The sequence below is a fragment of the Gopherus flavomarginatus genome, chromosome 5 (genome assembly GCF_025201925.1).
Source record: "Gopherus flavomarginatus isolate rGopFla2 chromosome 5, rGopFla2.mat.asm, whole genome shotgun sequence".
NCBI lineage: Eukaryota > Metazoa > Chordata > Testudines > Testudinidae > Gopherus > Gopherus flavomarginatus.
Window position 1 is genome coordinate 70,210,334 of NC_066621.1, and position 15,800 is coordinate 70,226,133.

Below are 15,800 nucleotides of genomic sequence, written 5' to 3' on the forward strand. Positions count from 1 at the left end.
CACTGTAGGGTTTTGGACTAGAAGACTTCTGATGGTCCCTTCCATTCCTACATTTCTGAGACCTAATATGTACTGTTTGAGCATTCGACATATGTGTGGGTTTTTGTTTGTTTTGAACACAGGATTCTTACAGGCACCAAGATAAGCAATATTCCCATTAACCTATGCCAAGAACAGAAGATGCTTCGGACTTTGTAAGTGAATATTTCCTGCTCCTGTTTTACCAACAGTAAAAATAATTTGATAGCAAACTATTGCACTATATTTAAAGAAAGTATCATTGGTCTAAGTCACTCTGCCAATGTTGGTAGGCCCCAAAATTGTTCAAATGTCTGATCCCTCTTTGACTCCTCTGGAGTCCTGGTGCTGCAAAGTAATATGTTGATGTACCAAATCAAGTCCTTGAAACAGCAGTGTGTTTGTTGAAGTATATTGTGTTTCTTCACCTGTGGTGATGTACCACTGTAAGGATGTCAGTGTAGCAGCATTTTCATGAGAATGTCTTAACATTTCATTGTGCCATCCACTCGCTCTCCAGACCACACTCATTATGCACATTTGGAGAGTAAAGAAGAGTGGCACTCGTAATGACTGTGGTGGAGGAGACCAGTGGAGAATAGGAAGTTGGGGTGGAGGAAAAGAATGGTAAAGTGCATGAGAGAGATAGGAGGCGTGCACTCAGAAGGTAAAAATAAATGATGGGGAGAGGGCAAATTAGGAAATAAAAATGTATTTAAGAAAGAGGATATGTTCTGGAGGGAGTAGGGAAAAGATTATTGCAAATGATACATTCTTCTCACAGAAGACTGCAGGGAATATGTCTTCTGTTTGTATAGACGGGAAAGACAGCAGAGCATTGTGCTTTTTCTGTCAACCACTGGCTTTTTGAATCTCTAGTTTAATGGTAGTTTGGCTGTTTCCAGCTCCCTTTCTTACCACCCTGTTCTCTCTCTCTCTCTCTCTCTCTCTCTCTCTCACACTCACTCACACTCACACACACTCACACACACTCACACACACTCACACACACACACACACACACACACACACACACACACCCCAAAATCTGAAATGTTCCCAGCTTTGGATGGAGGGTAATCTGTATGCTTTCAACAAGATATGAATTACATCCACATGTCAGAGATCAGCCTTCAGTTTCTTATGGAAAACATGCGCCTTTAATTTTGAACTATCAAAATTGAGGGGATTTATACGGTAGTTATTTTCCCACTGCATCGGTTAGTTGGCCATTTTTTTGTGCACTGTTTTAGATGCATAGCTAATAGTAACACCTACAATTAACACTTGCCTGACACTTTCCATTATATAGTTTCAGTTGTTTATAGTTTTGCCAAACTTTAGCCATTTGAGCTGATTTTTTTTCATGCTTGCTGTCTGTCTCAGGCTGAATATTTCTGGAAAGTCTTAAGTAAAAATAGTTTAGTCATTTAAGAGAGTGAGAGTGAAAAACAAATGGATTTGTCAATGTCAGAACAGAGAGAATGTTCTCTTGTATTTAAAATATGGAGTTGGGATTCAGGGATGCTTTATGAGAAACCTTGAGTCTGGCATTTCCTCACTTTTGAAGTTTGACTTTGCAACCTTTACATTGTTTTTCATAGTTTTTTGTATGTCATATGTAGAACCAGTATACATAATGGGGGCTGGTTGCTGGGGAGAGCAAAGCTGTGAATCCCCTGACTTTTGTGCATCTTTAAAATGTCTTCAGTTTTTCTCTAGAACTGTGGTAGCAGGATGGTTGTTATGCTGATTTTTTTTAATTTATGGTTGCAGTAAAGTAATGTTTCAACTAGAGCAGAGTTAAACTAACCACACTCTTCCCATTGTCTATTTCAAGGGACTTGTCTTATAATAACATAAAGGAGCTTTCAAGATTTAAGGGCTGCAGTTCCTTAGAAGAAATGTAAGTAGAAATGTATGTTAATTATCCTGAATAATCCTTAGTGTACTAAGTCCACAGCTTCCAATACTGAATTTTTGTACTTAACATTTGACAGTAAGAATATGTCATAGATTTTTAGGGCCAGAAGAGAATCTTATGATCAGTCTGACCGCTGTATAACATAGGCCAGAGAATTTCACCCATTGAGTTCACTCACATAGTCAGAGGTTTAACATTTCTTCCTATTTGGACACAAAAAGACTGAAAGACTCAGTAATCCTGCTTTTCATAGCAAGCTTGTCATATTTATAATGCATTCCTAATCTTTGCTATCCTCATTGCTTAATCCCTTGGTTACTGTAATCTTCTCTTCCCTACTGTAACCTTCGCTCCCCTCCCAACTTTTCTCGGTCCTCTCCATCTATCCAATATGGCACTGTTTAAAGTCCTCTTCCTGTCCAAGAAACACTTCTCCTTCTCAAATCCCTTCTTTGTTTTTCCTATGTTTTACCACATCAGATAAAGCTCCTCATCCTATCCTTCCAAGCTCAATGTAATCTTTCCCCTGCTTATATCTCTGCTCCCATTTCTATCCCCGGTGCTCTCCCAGTCCTCTTTTCTTCTTCTGCCATTCGTCTTTCTTTCACTCTCAGCTTTGCACCTTCCACTGTGTAACCCTCTAGTCTTGGATCTGTCTCCAATCCTTGCCTGTCAAGACCCTATTATCTCCCCCATAAAACCTACTTTTTACAAGTATCCAGCCAGTCTGCCTTCCTTCTTGCCTCTGTGCTCTCTTGTCAGAGTCCAATCATACAACATGCTGATTTCCAGCTTCCACTGAAGTAATTGAGAGTTGAGGGTGGTAGGCACCTTGCAGGTTTAGGCCCTTAGATTGTGAATTCTTCAGGGCAGGGAATATATTGTACATTCTAAAGTGCCTGGTCAATTGATGAGACCATATAGTTAAATTTATCTTTATTAAAAGTCAATCTGATTAAAAAAATAGATGATAATTTAAAAAAAAAAAACACTCTAATCTCCACCGCTTTCTTCCACTGCCAGGAACAGTCCTGTGGTTGAAGGCAGCATAAAAATGCACCATCCCCTGCTGCCTTTAGAGAAAAAGGTTGATATTTCAGCCACCGGCAAGCAGGTGGAGTATACAGACAAATCTTGTCCTGTGCTCTGACTGTCAGTCCAACAGAGATCAAGTTTTCTATCAAGGGCAGCAGGGTCTGGAGCCAGTTGCCCTCCGCTAAAGCTACCTTGCCTTCAGAGTTCAGATTTATGGCCTAGAATGCAGGAGCACCTCAATGAATGTTGACTGTCAGATGGGCACAGAGGAAGAGAATGAATTGGAAATATAACCTGCCCATTAGCTCTTGTATAATGAAGGGTCTCTCAGTGTTTTCCTTTTATAAATCCATATTTTAAGAAGTAATAGTTCACTCTGGGTTGGAGCTTGGCCTAAATCATCTCAACTTGGCAATTAAAACAAACCTACTCACTTCCAAGGTGCATCTGTGTCACAAAGTGACACTTACTGCTTGGAGGTAGTTCAGACCTCACTTGTCAATGTTCACCTCTGCCAAATGGGTTGTGAATTAAAATGGGCTGGAAACTCCATAAGAGGGCTCCAAATATTGAATTAACTACTCAAGAGAAAATAGCCATGCATATTGTGGTGAAGTGGAGAACAGTTATTTAAACAGTGGGCCCAAAATGAAGGGATGATCAGAAAAATCATTTCATCTGTCAATGGTATTGATTAGCATCTTTCTTATCTTATTCTCATTGTTCTGATTTGCTTAGATCTGTAGAGAAACAGACTGGGGAAAGCAGTAGAGGATAATATACTAAGAGATGAGGGAAAAAACAAATGCCAAATATTCCTGATTTTGGAGGAAATTAGCCTCCAAATAACCATTTTCCCCCCCTTGCATTCCAGTTCCTTACAACATAATCAAATCCAGGAAATCAAAGAAGATACCTTTCAGGGACTAACTTCCCTACGCATCCTGTAAGTACATATATTTTTACTTACTTATTTTTACTTTCTGAATACTATGGGATGTAAATTATGATTCATAACTAAATATGTGGGTTTGAAGGTAGTAATGTGTCTTGTATTAATAGGCTTGATGTTCTGTATCCCAAGGCAGAGCTAACCGTGATCTATACGATAGTTACTGTTTTTATTAGGCACCAGTTTTACTCTTTTCTGTACTTAATATTTATATATATTTATATAAATACATTGCGAGAAAATAATATGTATTTTGCATACCAAGTTTGGTAAAAAGGGGTTCTTGTCATTTTTATAATTGTTAACTGTTTTTACCTGAAGTCAATTGCAAAAAGCAGTATAAGTAAAGTAGGGCAAATGTCGTTGTCCCAGACCTAAAGTAGTAAACATGAACACAGTTGCCAACTTTCATGCAGTAAATAAGCACCTTGACTTTCACAATAAGCCAAAAATCAAACTAATTCCATTTCAAAACAAGGCCAAAACAAGCCAATTCCTAAGAACCCCAACTCTCTGTGACTAGATCCCCCCCCCCCCCCGGCGTGCAGTCTGGGACTGTGGTGGGCCCGCTGTGCACCCCTGACTCTCTCCCTCCCTTGTCCCTGCTTGCCGGGAGCCGATCAAAAAAAAAGAAGCAACAAGCAGCTACAAGCCAGACAAGCTACAAGCCAAACAAGCAACAAACTACAAGCCAAAAACTAGCTCAATTTCTGCGGTTTTTCCCACGGGTTTGGCATGCCTGCTTTTAAATGGACAAATAGTAAGGAGTTTGAGAGAAATAGAGGTTAAATTTCTTGGGAGATTTTTCTGGCTGTTCGCTGTCGTGTTAATGTTTTTGCTGGAGCACTACTATATGTGTTTTACTTGTTGGTGGTAGATTTGTAATGTGAAACAATTTATTGGTAAACATTAGGACTTAAAATGTGGTTGATAATATGAATGTGTACATTACTTATTGAGGAGCTAATAAAAGGGAGGTATGAGATCCCAGAAATTCACAGCTGCTATTAAGTAAATAATAGCAGCAGTTAGTCACTACAGTGTAAGGCCTCCAGGCTTAATCCTGCATGTGAAAACTCGCTGCTCTCTCCATCTTATTTATATTACAGTAACACTCCAAACCTCCAGTCAGACTCCCATTGTGTTGTACAGATATAAAATAAGACCTGTTCTTGTCCCAAAGAGCTTATGTTCTCACTTCTCTGCAGATGCCCAGCACCTAGCGGGATTAAGCCCATGTATACATGATTCTATATGGAAAATGTCGTGGAGATACCAAAATGTTGTTAAACCATGCAGATTACTTGACTTTCCTCTCAGAGGTATAATGTGACTGCCACTTACCGAGCTCCCAAACAATGGTTATTCTGAAATTTCAGTGAAATTGCAAACTAAATGGCATTTTTTTTTATTAATTGCAGTGATCTCAGTAGAAACTTGATCCAGCAGGTTCACAAGGAGGCATTTACTACACTTGGTGCTATAATTAATCTGTAAGTAGGCCATTTTGTGCAATAAACCAGCACCCCCAGCACTAAATTTCTGAAATGGTAAAATTTTCTCACTCAAAACTGATGTGTGTTTGCATTTCATATCACTGTTCATCCCTAGAGATCCCCAGACTACACACACAGCTATGAAATGAGGCACTCCTCTCTCTTGTGTGGAGGACAGAAGACATGCTGCTTGAGAGGAGGTTTAGAGGACAGAATGTTAGCCAACAAACGCTAGAGCAGATCCCTACTGATCAGAAACATGCCATGGGATCTTCAGACTTACTGTGTGTAACAATTTTAATATTCACCTTTCAGAGACTTAAGTTTCAATGAGCTGACTTCATTTCCAACTGAAGGACTGAATGGACTAAACCAGCTTAAACTTGCAGGCAACTTCGAACTGAAAGAAGCATTGGCAGCAAAGGACTTTGTGAAGCTCCGGTATGTTGGTAGATAAAACTAAGACTATTCAGATGAACATTTAAAATAGCATTTAGATGAACAAACAATGTGACACAAGTCAGGTCATTCAGTTAAAGCCACTGTGTTCCTGTTAACTAAGCTCAGTTGTGCTCGATTTTTGTAATAGGTCAAGGGAGATCTTGACCATTCTTATTCCATAAGGCTGCTCTCACCTGTCCTTCTTGGAATCCTTGACACCCTTCCACCCAACCCCTTATTTCTGAATTGGAGTAATGGTATGGATGCAGTTCTAGACACCTATGAAGACCCATTTGCCAGTGACTGAGCATGTCCACTTCCTAGAATCTGGAAAATGGGAGCTGGCTTATGATTCTACCACCCCAACCCTTTATACAAATGCTGGTTATTCTGTGAGGCCCAGCACAATAACAACAGTAGGCATTTAGGGCCTGATCCAAAAGCTTGTTGAAATCAGTGGGAACACTCTCATTGACTTTGGTGGGCTTTGGATCAGACCGTTATGTAGCTTTTCTCATTTTCAGAGACCTATAGAAACATAATTCTCATGTCCCCTATGAAGCAAGTAAGAATTGTTATAGATGGGAAATTTAAGGCAACGACAGTTACTTGTCCAAGACCAGAGGAAAAAGTCAGAGACTTCTAGGATTCAATCCCAGGAGTTCGTGATATTCAGTCGTGTGTTAACAAGAGACTCAGCTTTTTTGATCCAAAAGCTGAGAACAACTGTAGCATGGCATTCACTATTCTGACACTCCTCCAAGATGAGCATATAAATAGTGTCCAGGCACAATACAGTTCTTGTAGGATTTCTATTGTAGCCTTGACTCAGAATGACATTGGTTTTGTGAGATTTTGTTGTAAGGGTGATTAGAAATACGCCTATCCCAAAATACTGTATATCTGTGTACATTGCTTAATATTGATTAGCACAGGGGCATTCTAGACTGGTAAGAGTTACCATATTTTGACATGAGCCTTGCAAAATTCCACTTTCCAGAGCAGGAATTACCAGAGTGGTGAGGAAATGCGTTTTAGAGTACAGAGACCATGCTTCAGAAATCAAAGTGCAACCTACCTGATTAATCTTGTGGTGGTTCTTTGAATAGGCACCCCTTTTCTAAATCTCTTCAGTGCCCCATTTGCTATAAGTGTGGTTTATTGTACTATTTCCCCTCCTCTTCCACCTTAATTTTCTTTTATCTTGAAAGAAAAATAACTACTTCTTCGAGTACTTGTTCACGTCCATTCCACATTAGGTGTGCAAGCACTGCATTCACGAGCATCAAACTTTTTCCCTTAGCGGCTCCCGGCGGGCTGGCAGGGCCCTTGCCAGAGTGGCGCCGCTGCGCTGTGTGTGTGTGTGTATATATATATATATATATATATATATATATATGTATATATATATATATGTATATGTATATATATGTATATGTGTATATATATATATATATATATATATATATATATATACCCCCACTGGCCCAACCCCCTCCAGTTCCCTCTTACCATCCGTGGCAGCGTTGGAACAACCTCTTGCTCTCGTAGGAGAAGCAATCCCTTAGCCTTAGAAGTACATAGCTGTTATTAGTTAGTTAGCATTTCATTGTTGTTGGACACCAAGCACCTATTCTATTAGAGGATTCCAGCACCCGCCCCAGGCCACGAGGAATGCCACAGGCCCAATGATTTAAGGCTTGCCCCATGTGCTGCAAGCCTATGCTGGTTAGTGACCCCCACGACTCCTGTCAATGTTGCCTGGGGGAAGCTCACCAAACAGAAGTGTAAGATCTGCAAGGCCTTTAAGCCAAGAACAAAGAAAGAGCGAGACTTTCTCTTTGAAGCAGTTACTGATGGAGGCCGCCTGCAGCCATCAGGCCTGGAGTGCCCAACGCTGGCCCAGCCTCCTCGGTGCAGAGCGCCCTGGAGTCGTTAAGAGACCCAGTACCAGCCAAGCACCACAAGCCATCAGCCTCTGGACACCATAGTAGACCCTGGCACCGCTCATCTTCCCTGGTGCGGCCAAAGGCAAAACCAAAGGTTGGGCGCGGATGCTCCCCACAAAGGAGACCAGTGCCATATCAGGCCCCTGGTACAGGGAAGAGCGGGATGGACACTGCACCAACTTCGGCACTGGGGGTACCGGCACCACAAGTCCTACTGAGTCCAGCCAGAAGTGAACTCAGTGCGGACAAAGGGCTCGATGGCGTAATAGATCAGCCCTCCATGCCTGACACCTTTTGAGGCTGCAAAAGACCTCATCGGATTGTTGACGGCGAGCCCCCTCCCAGCCAGGGAGAAGCCTCCGGCACCCGGACCCAGGGTGCCATCGAAGGGAAAGCTGGCGGTGGTGCACCCCTCAAGGTCACCATCCCGGCACTGCTCCCGGTGTTGGTCCTGGTCGAGCTCCGAGTCGGTGGACTCCCAATGACCCTTGACTCAGAGGAAAGTCTCGGTACCAGAGGTGAGTCAACGCGCAGGGTTAGTGTAGGACACATGGCACTCCCTGGCACCCCCCCAGGACCAGCACCAGGAGGAGACGAGCCGGGAATCACCGAGGGCTCCCAGAAGACACCAGTCCCGGTCTCGGGATTATTGGTACTGGTACTGGTCCAGAGAGCAGCAGTACTGGTCCCGCTCCCAATCAGCAAGAAGCTAATTGTCAGCCTCCTGCCGACACAGATCAATGGCACCGCTGTGGCCCTCGCGCTCGGCGTTGCCAGACTCCGGCGCCGACTTGGGCCAATACAGCAACCCGCAGCAGGGATCAACAAACTGGGGGGCAACCACAGTGGGGATTGCCAGGGCACTGGCCCTTCTGGACCCCTTGGGCCTACCACCTCCCTCCAGGGCCAGCTACTCGGTACAGCAGTCCCAGTCCCCGCACCGATGCTCTTCCATAAGGGAAGCTATGGTGTCCAAGTCACCTGCAGTCTCGCCGAGCGAGAGACTGGAGAGCCCGGCGCTGTGCCCGGTGCCACTCCATGGCCACTGGCCCCAGACCGACGCAGAATCCCTTCCCTTGAGGGAGGGGGACCAGTCGAAGGAAGCTGAGCAACTGCTAACTTCCTCTTTGTCCCCTGATGAAGCAGTAGCAGGCATGGCAGTAACAGGATTTCCGCCAACAGACCAGAAAGCCCACCAAGAGCTGCTGCGTAAGGTGGCCCATAACGTGGGGTTGCAAGCTGAGGAGACAGTTGAGCAGGAGAACCCCATGGTGGACATTCTGAGCCCAGAAGGTCCATCCAGAATAGCTCTCCCGCTCATTAAGACCATTCAGTCTAATTACACAACTATATGGCAGACCCCGGCATCCAGCACACCAACAGCAAAGGGTGTGGAGCACAAGTTCTTCGCCCCATCAAAAAGATACGACTTCTTGTTCTGCCACCTGAGCCCATGTTCCCTTGTAGTCTCGGCAGTAAATGAGAGAGAGCACCATGGGCAACAGGCCCAAGGCCAAGGTGGCAAAATGCCTAGACCTGTTTGGCAGGAAGGTGTATTCGTCAAGGGGCCTTCAGTTGAGGATTACTAACCAGCAGGCCATCCTCAACAGGCATAACTTCAACTCCTGGGCGGCAGTGGGAAAGTTTAGGGACAACCTCCCACAGGGCTCCCAGCAGGAGTTCATGGCCCTGGTGGAGGAAGGCAAGGCTGTAGCGAAAACCTCTCTCCAAGCGTCCTTAGACTCAGCGGATGCGGCAGCCAGGACAATCACGTCCGGCGTGGTTACCAGCCTCGTCCTCAACAGGAACCTTACCGCAGGCGAGGTGAGACCACAGGAGACGGTGCAATAATAACAATAACTCCAATAGGCCGGGCCAGAGCCAAGGCCAACATAAATCTCAGCCAGGCCCTAAGCCAGGCTTTTGAAGGTGCGCTCGAGGACAGCGTATCAGATCAACAACCGGATCCATCCCCTTGTTTCCTCAACCGCCTGTCCCGCTTCTCCCGTGCGTGGTCCAGCATTACGTTGGACTGTTGGGTGTTAACGCACGGTGCAAAGCGGATACATACTACAGTTTTCCTCCCTGCCTACCCCCATACCCTTCCCCATCCCTCTTCAGGGACCCTTCTCACAAGCATCTCCTAGAAAAGGAGGATCACTCACTCCTAGTGGCGGGGGTGGTACAGATAGTACTCTTAGACCTAAGGGGAAAAGGATTCTACTCCCACTATTTCTTCATTCCCGAGGCCAAAGGGGGCCTTCGTCCCATTCTAGACCTGCGTGGGCTCAACAGGTTCCTAGTCAAGGCCCGGTTCCGCATGGTCTCTCTGGGCACCATCATCCCTTCCCTGAATCCGGGAGACTGGTGCGCTGCCCTCAACATAAAGGATGCATATTTTCATATCGCCATCCACCCAGCACATCGCCGATTTCTGTGCTTTACCCTGAACCAAGAACATTACCAGTTTGTGGTTTTTACCGTTTGGCCTAGCTGCGGCCCGACGGGTATTCACAAAATGCACGGCGGTGGTGGGGACGTTCTTGCGGAGGCAGAGGATTCGAGTTAACCCATACCTCCACGACTGGCTCCTGGCGAGTTAGTCCGAAGAAGAGGTTTGGTCAGGGAAAAGAAGAGGTACTGCTCAGGGACACAAGGGACAAGGTGCACAGGGACAAGGTGTCGATCATTCTCATCGCCCCGGCTGGGCCCACCAGCAGTGGTTCGCCACGCTCCTGGAGCTGTCGGTGGAGGCCTTGATAACCCTGCCCCTACACCGGGACCTCATTACGCAGGACGGAGGGCAGCTTCTCCACCCCGAACTGCAATTGCTGCATCTGCTGGCATGGAAGCTATGTGGTTAAAAGCTTTGGAGAGCCAGTGCTCCCTTCCTGTGCAACAGGTTCTGCTTGGTTGTAGGAAGCCTTCTACCAGGGTGACTTACTTGGCCAAGTGGAAGAGGTTCTTGTGCTGTGTGGGTCACAACAGGCGGTGCTGGCCATTCTAGAATATCTACTGCACCTCAAGCAGCAAGGGCTGGCCCCGTCCTCTATTAAGGTGCACCTGGCGGCTATCTCTGCCTTCCACCCAGGTTTTTCAGGCAGCTCAGTTTTCTCCCACCCAATGGTGGGGCGATTCCTCAAAGGTCTGGAAAGGGTGTTCCCTTACTCATGCCCCCCAGTCCCTCCATGGAATCTCAACTTAGTCCTTTCTAAGCTCATTGGGGCCCCCGTTCAAGCCCCTGGCTACCTGCTCCCTCCTCCACCTTTCCTGGAAGGTGGCATTCCTGGTGGCCATCACCTCAGCCAGAAGGGTATCTGAGCTGAGGGCTCTCACTTTGGAGCCACCATACACTGTGTTTCACAAAGACAAGGTGCAGCTTTACCCACACCCTAAGTTTCTCTCAAAGGTGGTTTCACAATTCCATCTGGACCAGGACATTTGTCTGCCAGTGTTTTTTTCCAAACCCCATGCGGACCTGAGTCACCGCAGCCTGCACACCCTAGATGTCCGCTAAGTGTTGGCATTCTATTTGGCGCGCATCAAGCCCTTTCGTAAATCCACACTTGTTCGTGGCCATAGCTGAGCAGAGACCTGGCCTTCTGGTGTCAGCGCAGCGAATCTCGTTGTGGATTACAGACCGCATTCAGGTGTGTTATGACCTCGATGGCGTCCCAGCTCCAGCGGTCACAGCCCACTTGACCAGCGTGCAGGCAGCTTCCGCGGCCTTCCTGACACAAGTCCCAATCCAGGAGATCTGCAGGATGGCCACCTGGTCATCGGTGCACACCTTTACAACCCACTACACGGTGAACCAGCAGGCACAGGAGGATGCAGCAGTTGGCAGGGCGGTCCTCCGATTGTTTTGTGACTCCTACCCTCCTCCAAAGGTAAGCTTGTAATTCACCTAATGTGGAATGGACGTGAACAAGCACTTGAAGACGAAAGAACGGTTACTTACTTTTTCGTAACTGTTGTTCTTCGAGATGTGTTGTTCATGTCCATTCCACCACCCACCCTCCTACCCCTCTGTTGGGGTTGCCAGCAAGAAGGAACTGGAAGGGGTTGGGCCAGCGGGGGTATATATACATGGCGCAGTGAGGCCACTCTGGCAGTGCACCCACCGGGAGCCACTAAGGGAAAAAGTTTCCGACGCTCATGCACTCAGCACTTGCACACCTAATGTGGAATGGACGTGAACAACACATCTCGAAGAACAACAGTTACGAAAAGGTAAGTAACCGTTCTTTCCAATGTTAGCAATATAATCTGTTCCATATAGATTGAGAAGAGGCAAAACAATTGGGTACATCATCTTACCTGAAAAATTCAGATAAAGCTCCATGAGGCCACTGCTTTTGCACAGATTTTTATGGTAACCAATTAGTGCTGAACTGTATATGTGACCAGCCCCTCCCATCGTTTTTTCGCACTGATTTTTTTAACATGTCCTATTGCTGGCAGAAGGGAAGGTGCATACCAGGAAATCCTGACTTACACTGTGAAGGATTTCATGTAAACAAAATGAACAATGAGGATGACAGATGCATGCTTAATCATGTGGTCATCTGGGAATTAACTTACTTGCACAACAGAGTTACTCTCCAGCCAGCTTGATTCATTTTCATTTCTATGTATACAAGTGATAACATGAATACTAGTAACACCTTGCTTTGCATAAGACCGAGTTGAGCCAAACCCAGAGGAAAGTTTCTTTACCTTCACCGCAGACTGAAGGCATAGATGAAATGGAATCCTGATCCAAACCACCTCTGCTTTAGTTTTGCTTTTGCAAAAATCAAGAGCTCCCTTTTTTTGTCTATCTCCAGTTAGTTTTAGTATCCTAAAGTGTAAGCTCTTCAGAAACTCTCATAACTGATTCTAGTTTGAAGTTGGTCTTTATTAATGTATGTGTCAAAAAGAAGCTGCTGTTGAACAGCTTTAGCTTTGAGGCACGCTACTTTTAAAAATGAGGAATATAGATGCTGCCAGCTAATATTGTTCATTGTTTTGCATGTATTTCAGGTCTCTGTCTGTTCCATATGCCTACCAGTGCTGTGCATTTTGGGGTTGTGACTCTTATTTGAACTCTAACATGGAAGATTCCAGCCACCACGATCAGAGTGTGTTGATAGATCATGATAGAGGTGAGTGCTCCATTGTACTAGGTGTTCCGCTGCATTGCATAAGTTAGGCCAGACCAGGCAGATAATTATGTTGTCCAACAAACAGATGTAGAAATGCATTTAAAGACTTATTATATAAGAACCCACTACAAAATAGTTGGCTCTATGTGATCCAATTCCTATTTCCAAACAGGTGGGATGAGTCTGCTTGGCTAACATAGGCTTTTCCCTGTCTCAGTTAGAAAATATTTTTTTCTTCTTCCATTGTATTAAATTGGCAGGGTCAGTTATCTTGCTATTCACTTGCTGAGACCAGCAGGCTATTTCTTAGAGAGTGCTCTGGAAAGCATCTCCCCCTCCCTTTAGAGACAGGGTCTGAACTGTGAGTTTTCAATCCCTCATTTCAAGTTTCCAAGTTCTCCTCTTGATATAGGCTGGGCTGCCTTGGTTAAAAGCAATAGTTCTCAACCTTTCTTACTCCTGGGACCCAAAGTCCATCTGAATTTCTTTTCCAGGAGCCAGCCAGTTCCCACAATTCTTTGTGGGCACTACAGATTGTGGCATGGCAAGAACCCATGCCTCTATGTTGTAGTAGGGAGTGCTGAGTGTGGAGGGCAAAGAGAGGAGAGGGGTTGCTGGTGAGAGTGCATCTCCCAACTCTTTCCTCCACACAGCACCTCATCTCAGGGGCCCAGTAGTACTGTACAGGGACGGGGGTAAAAGAGGGGAGAAACAAGATGTAATGGGATTACTGCAGGCATGGAGCAACAGCAGGAAGAAGGGAGTAAGTGGCCTTTTCCTTCCCTTCCTTTCTTGAACTCCTTTTGGGTCCTAGAATCCATGGGATTTTCGCAGAGTCCCTCAAGTCCCTCCAGAACAAAATAGAATCTAAATTGTGTGTGTGTGTGTGTGCGCGCGCGCGCGTGCAAGGAAAATAGCATTCAGCATATATAATCCCCAGAGAATGGAGGTAATTGCTTCAGATTTAATGATTTCAAAATACTTGGATGCTCAATTAGGTGGTTTAAAAAAATAGTATCTGGTTAAAAATATTTGAAAGAAATGAAACTCGTACTACTTCGGAACTAAAATTCCTGCCTTTACTCAGCTACAGCAGATGCAGATGTTCCAAACACTGATGAGAATGAAGAGCTGAGTCAGACGATTATTCATTGTACACCCACGACAGGTAATTAAAACAACCACTTTAGTTATACTCTAAATTTCTAGCCTTTCATTGTGCTTCAGGTATCTTCTGAATTATGTCTCTTAATTCCTCATGGTCCCTGTGTATACACATACCTGCAGTGCTTGGGTGAAACTCCTGCTGATATCAGTGGTATCTTTGGATAAGTAAATACCACAGGACTTGGCCCAATTTAGCACTGTAGTAGAGATCCATGCTGGAAAAAGTCCAGGTGTGATTCCCAAGCTCAGTGCACAGAGTCTTAGCCTCTACATTTAGATTTGACAGTATTTATTGTCCTTTAATGCTTTGGACCAACTCTCCACATTAGCAGAGCATCCGAACTGCTCCAGCTACAAAGGGTTGTAGTGCTTGTGGAGTTGCCAAAATTCCCTGATATTACAAAGGAACACCACAGACAGCTTCCGTTGCTGTTCTTCCTGCCCAGCTATCTTCCTTCTCTGTAGCAGCTACTTCTTCCTTGTAAGGTCACCCAGAAGGTTCAGACATACTACCGAAGCCACTGCCCACTACAGACCTGCTGAGAACCATTGCACATTGTTCCAGCCAGCTAATATGTCTCCTTCCATGTACTTGCCACCTTCCCATTCCCCTCCCATCCTCCAGCTTCCCTGCACAGAAGCATACTGCCAAGGCAATTGCCACAGGATGGAGAGGGGCCTGCACCTATTTTATCTCTGTCTCTCATGGCAATATTCTGAATCCACGATTCGGATTCACCAGACTGGCTTTTGCCTTTTGTGCCAGCTTCTGTTTTCATATGTGGAGTGTTAGAGAGATTTCCTGGGTCACAGGAAAAGCAGTTTATGATTCTAGGGGAAAATTCATCATTGGTGTAACTGCACTATACTCAGTAGTTACCTTGGGAATGAATTTAACTTATGCTGCTTTGTGCTTGTTTGCTTGTGGATTGTTAGGTTGCTCACAGGAATTCTAATTCATGTGCTATGGTAAAAGCTTTACAGCCATTGGCTCTCTCATTTTGCACATGCAGTAGATGATGCTTTAAGGAGCTAAGCACAAATACTTGTTTTTTAAGCTTACTGCCTACCTCCAACCCCCCTCCCTTGCGCATAATCTCTTCCTAGTCCAAGATGTTGCTCTGATCTTGAGTAGGACATCTGCCCTCTGTGTAAATACAGATCACTGCTCATACGCCAGGTCCACTCCTCATTTTGTCTAGTTGCAGAGACTAGATTGCCAATCACTGAAGTAATGGAGCCAGCAATTAGAAGCATCAACAACTCCTGCCTCCCCATCTTATTCATGTGTTTGCGCTGAGAATGGGAAAAGGAAGACTTTTCCCGGGGGAACAAGAAGCATGAGGTGGCAGAGGAGGCAATAGATGAAGGTGGTTGAAGGCCGAGGACGATTTTTTCTATCTGAGTGGTAGAGAGAGCCACTAACATATCCTACAGCTGTTAGAAAATAATTTGCAAATTTGTCTTGGAAATATTGAATTCCCTTTCCATCAACACTGTTTGTTCCCTTTTTCTTTTCCTAAATAGCATGTAGTTTTTTGCCTTAAAGTAGTATTCTTATTAACATTAGTATGTTCATGTGATATGAAAAAAATATGGTTTGAAAATAATTATTCAGTGAAGAATCTACTACTTGGGAATGCCTACAAGAAAGGGAAATTTGTCAGCTGT

At 44.9% G+C, this 15,800-nt stretch overlaps 1 protein-coding gene across 4 annotated transcripts in view; it reads left to right on the forward strand.

Annotated features, from left to right (window-relative positions):
* The window catches only part of LGR4 (leucine rich repeat containing G protein-coupled receptor 4), a 148,696-nt gene that overhangs the window by 123,414 nt on the left and 9,482 nt on the right, over window positions 1-15,800 (forward strand). For all 4 annotated transcript variants that reach the window (XM_050955274.1, XM_050955272.1, XM_050955273.1 and 1 more), the window contains 7 exons: window positions 123-194; window positions 1,859-1,924; window positions 3,852-3,923; window positions 5,351-5,422; window positions 5,741-5,866; window positions 12,841-12,962; window positions 14,050-14,130. In XM_050955274.1, coding sequence (XP_050811231.1) covers window positions 123-194; window positions 1,859-1,924; window positions 3,852-3,923; window positions 5,351-5,422; window positions 5,741-5,866; window positions 12,841-12,962; window positions 14,050-14,130 — 611 coding nt within the window. The remainder of the gene's footprint in view (window positions 1-122; window positions 195-1,858; window positions 1,925-3,851; window positions 3,924-5,350; window positions 5,423-5,740; window positions 5,867-12,840; window positions 12,963-14,049; window positions 14,131-15,800) is intronic.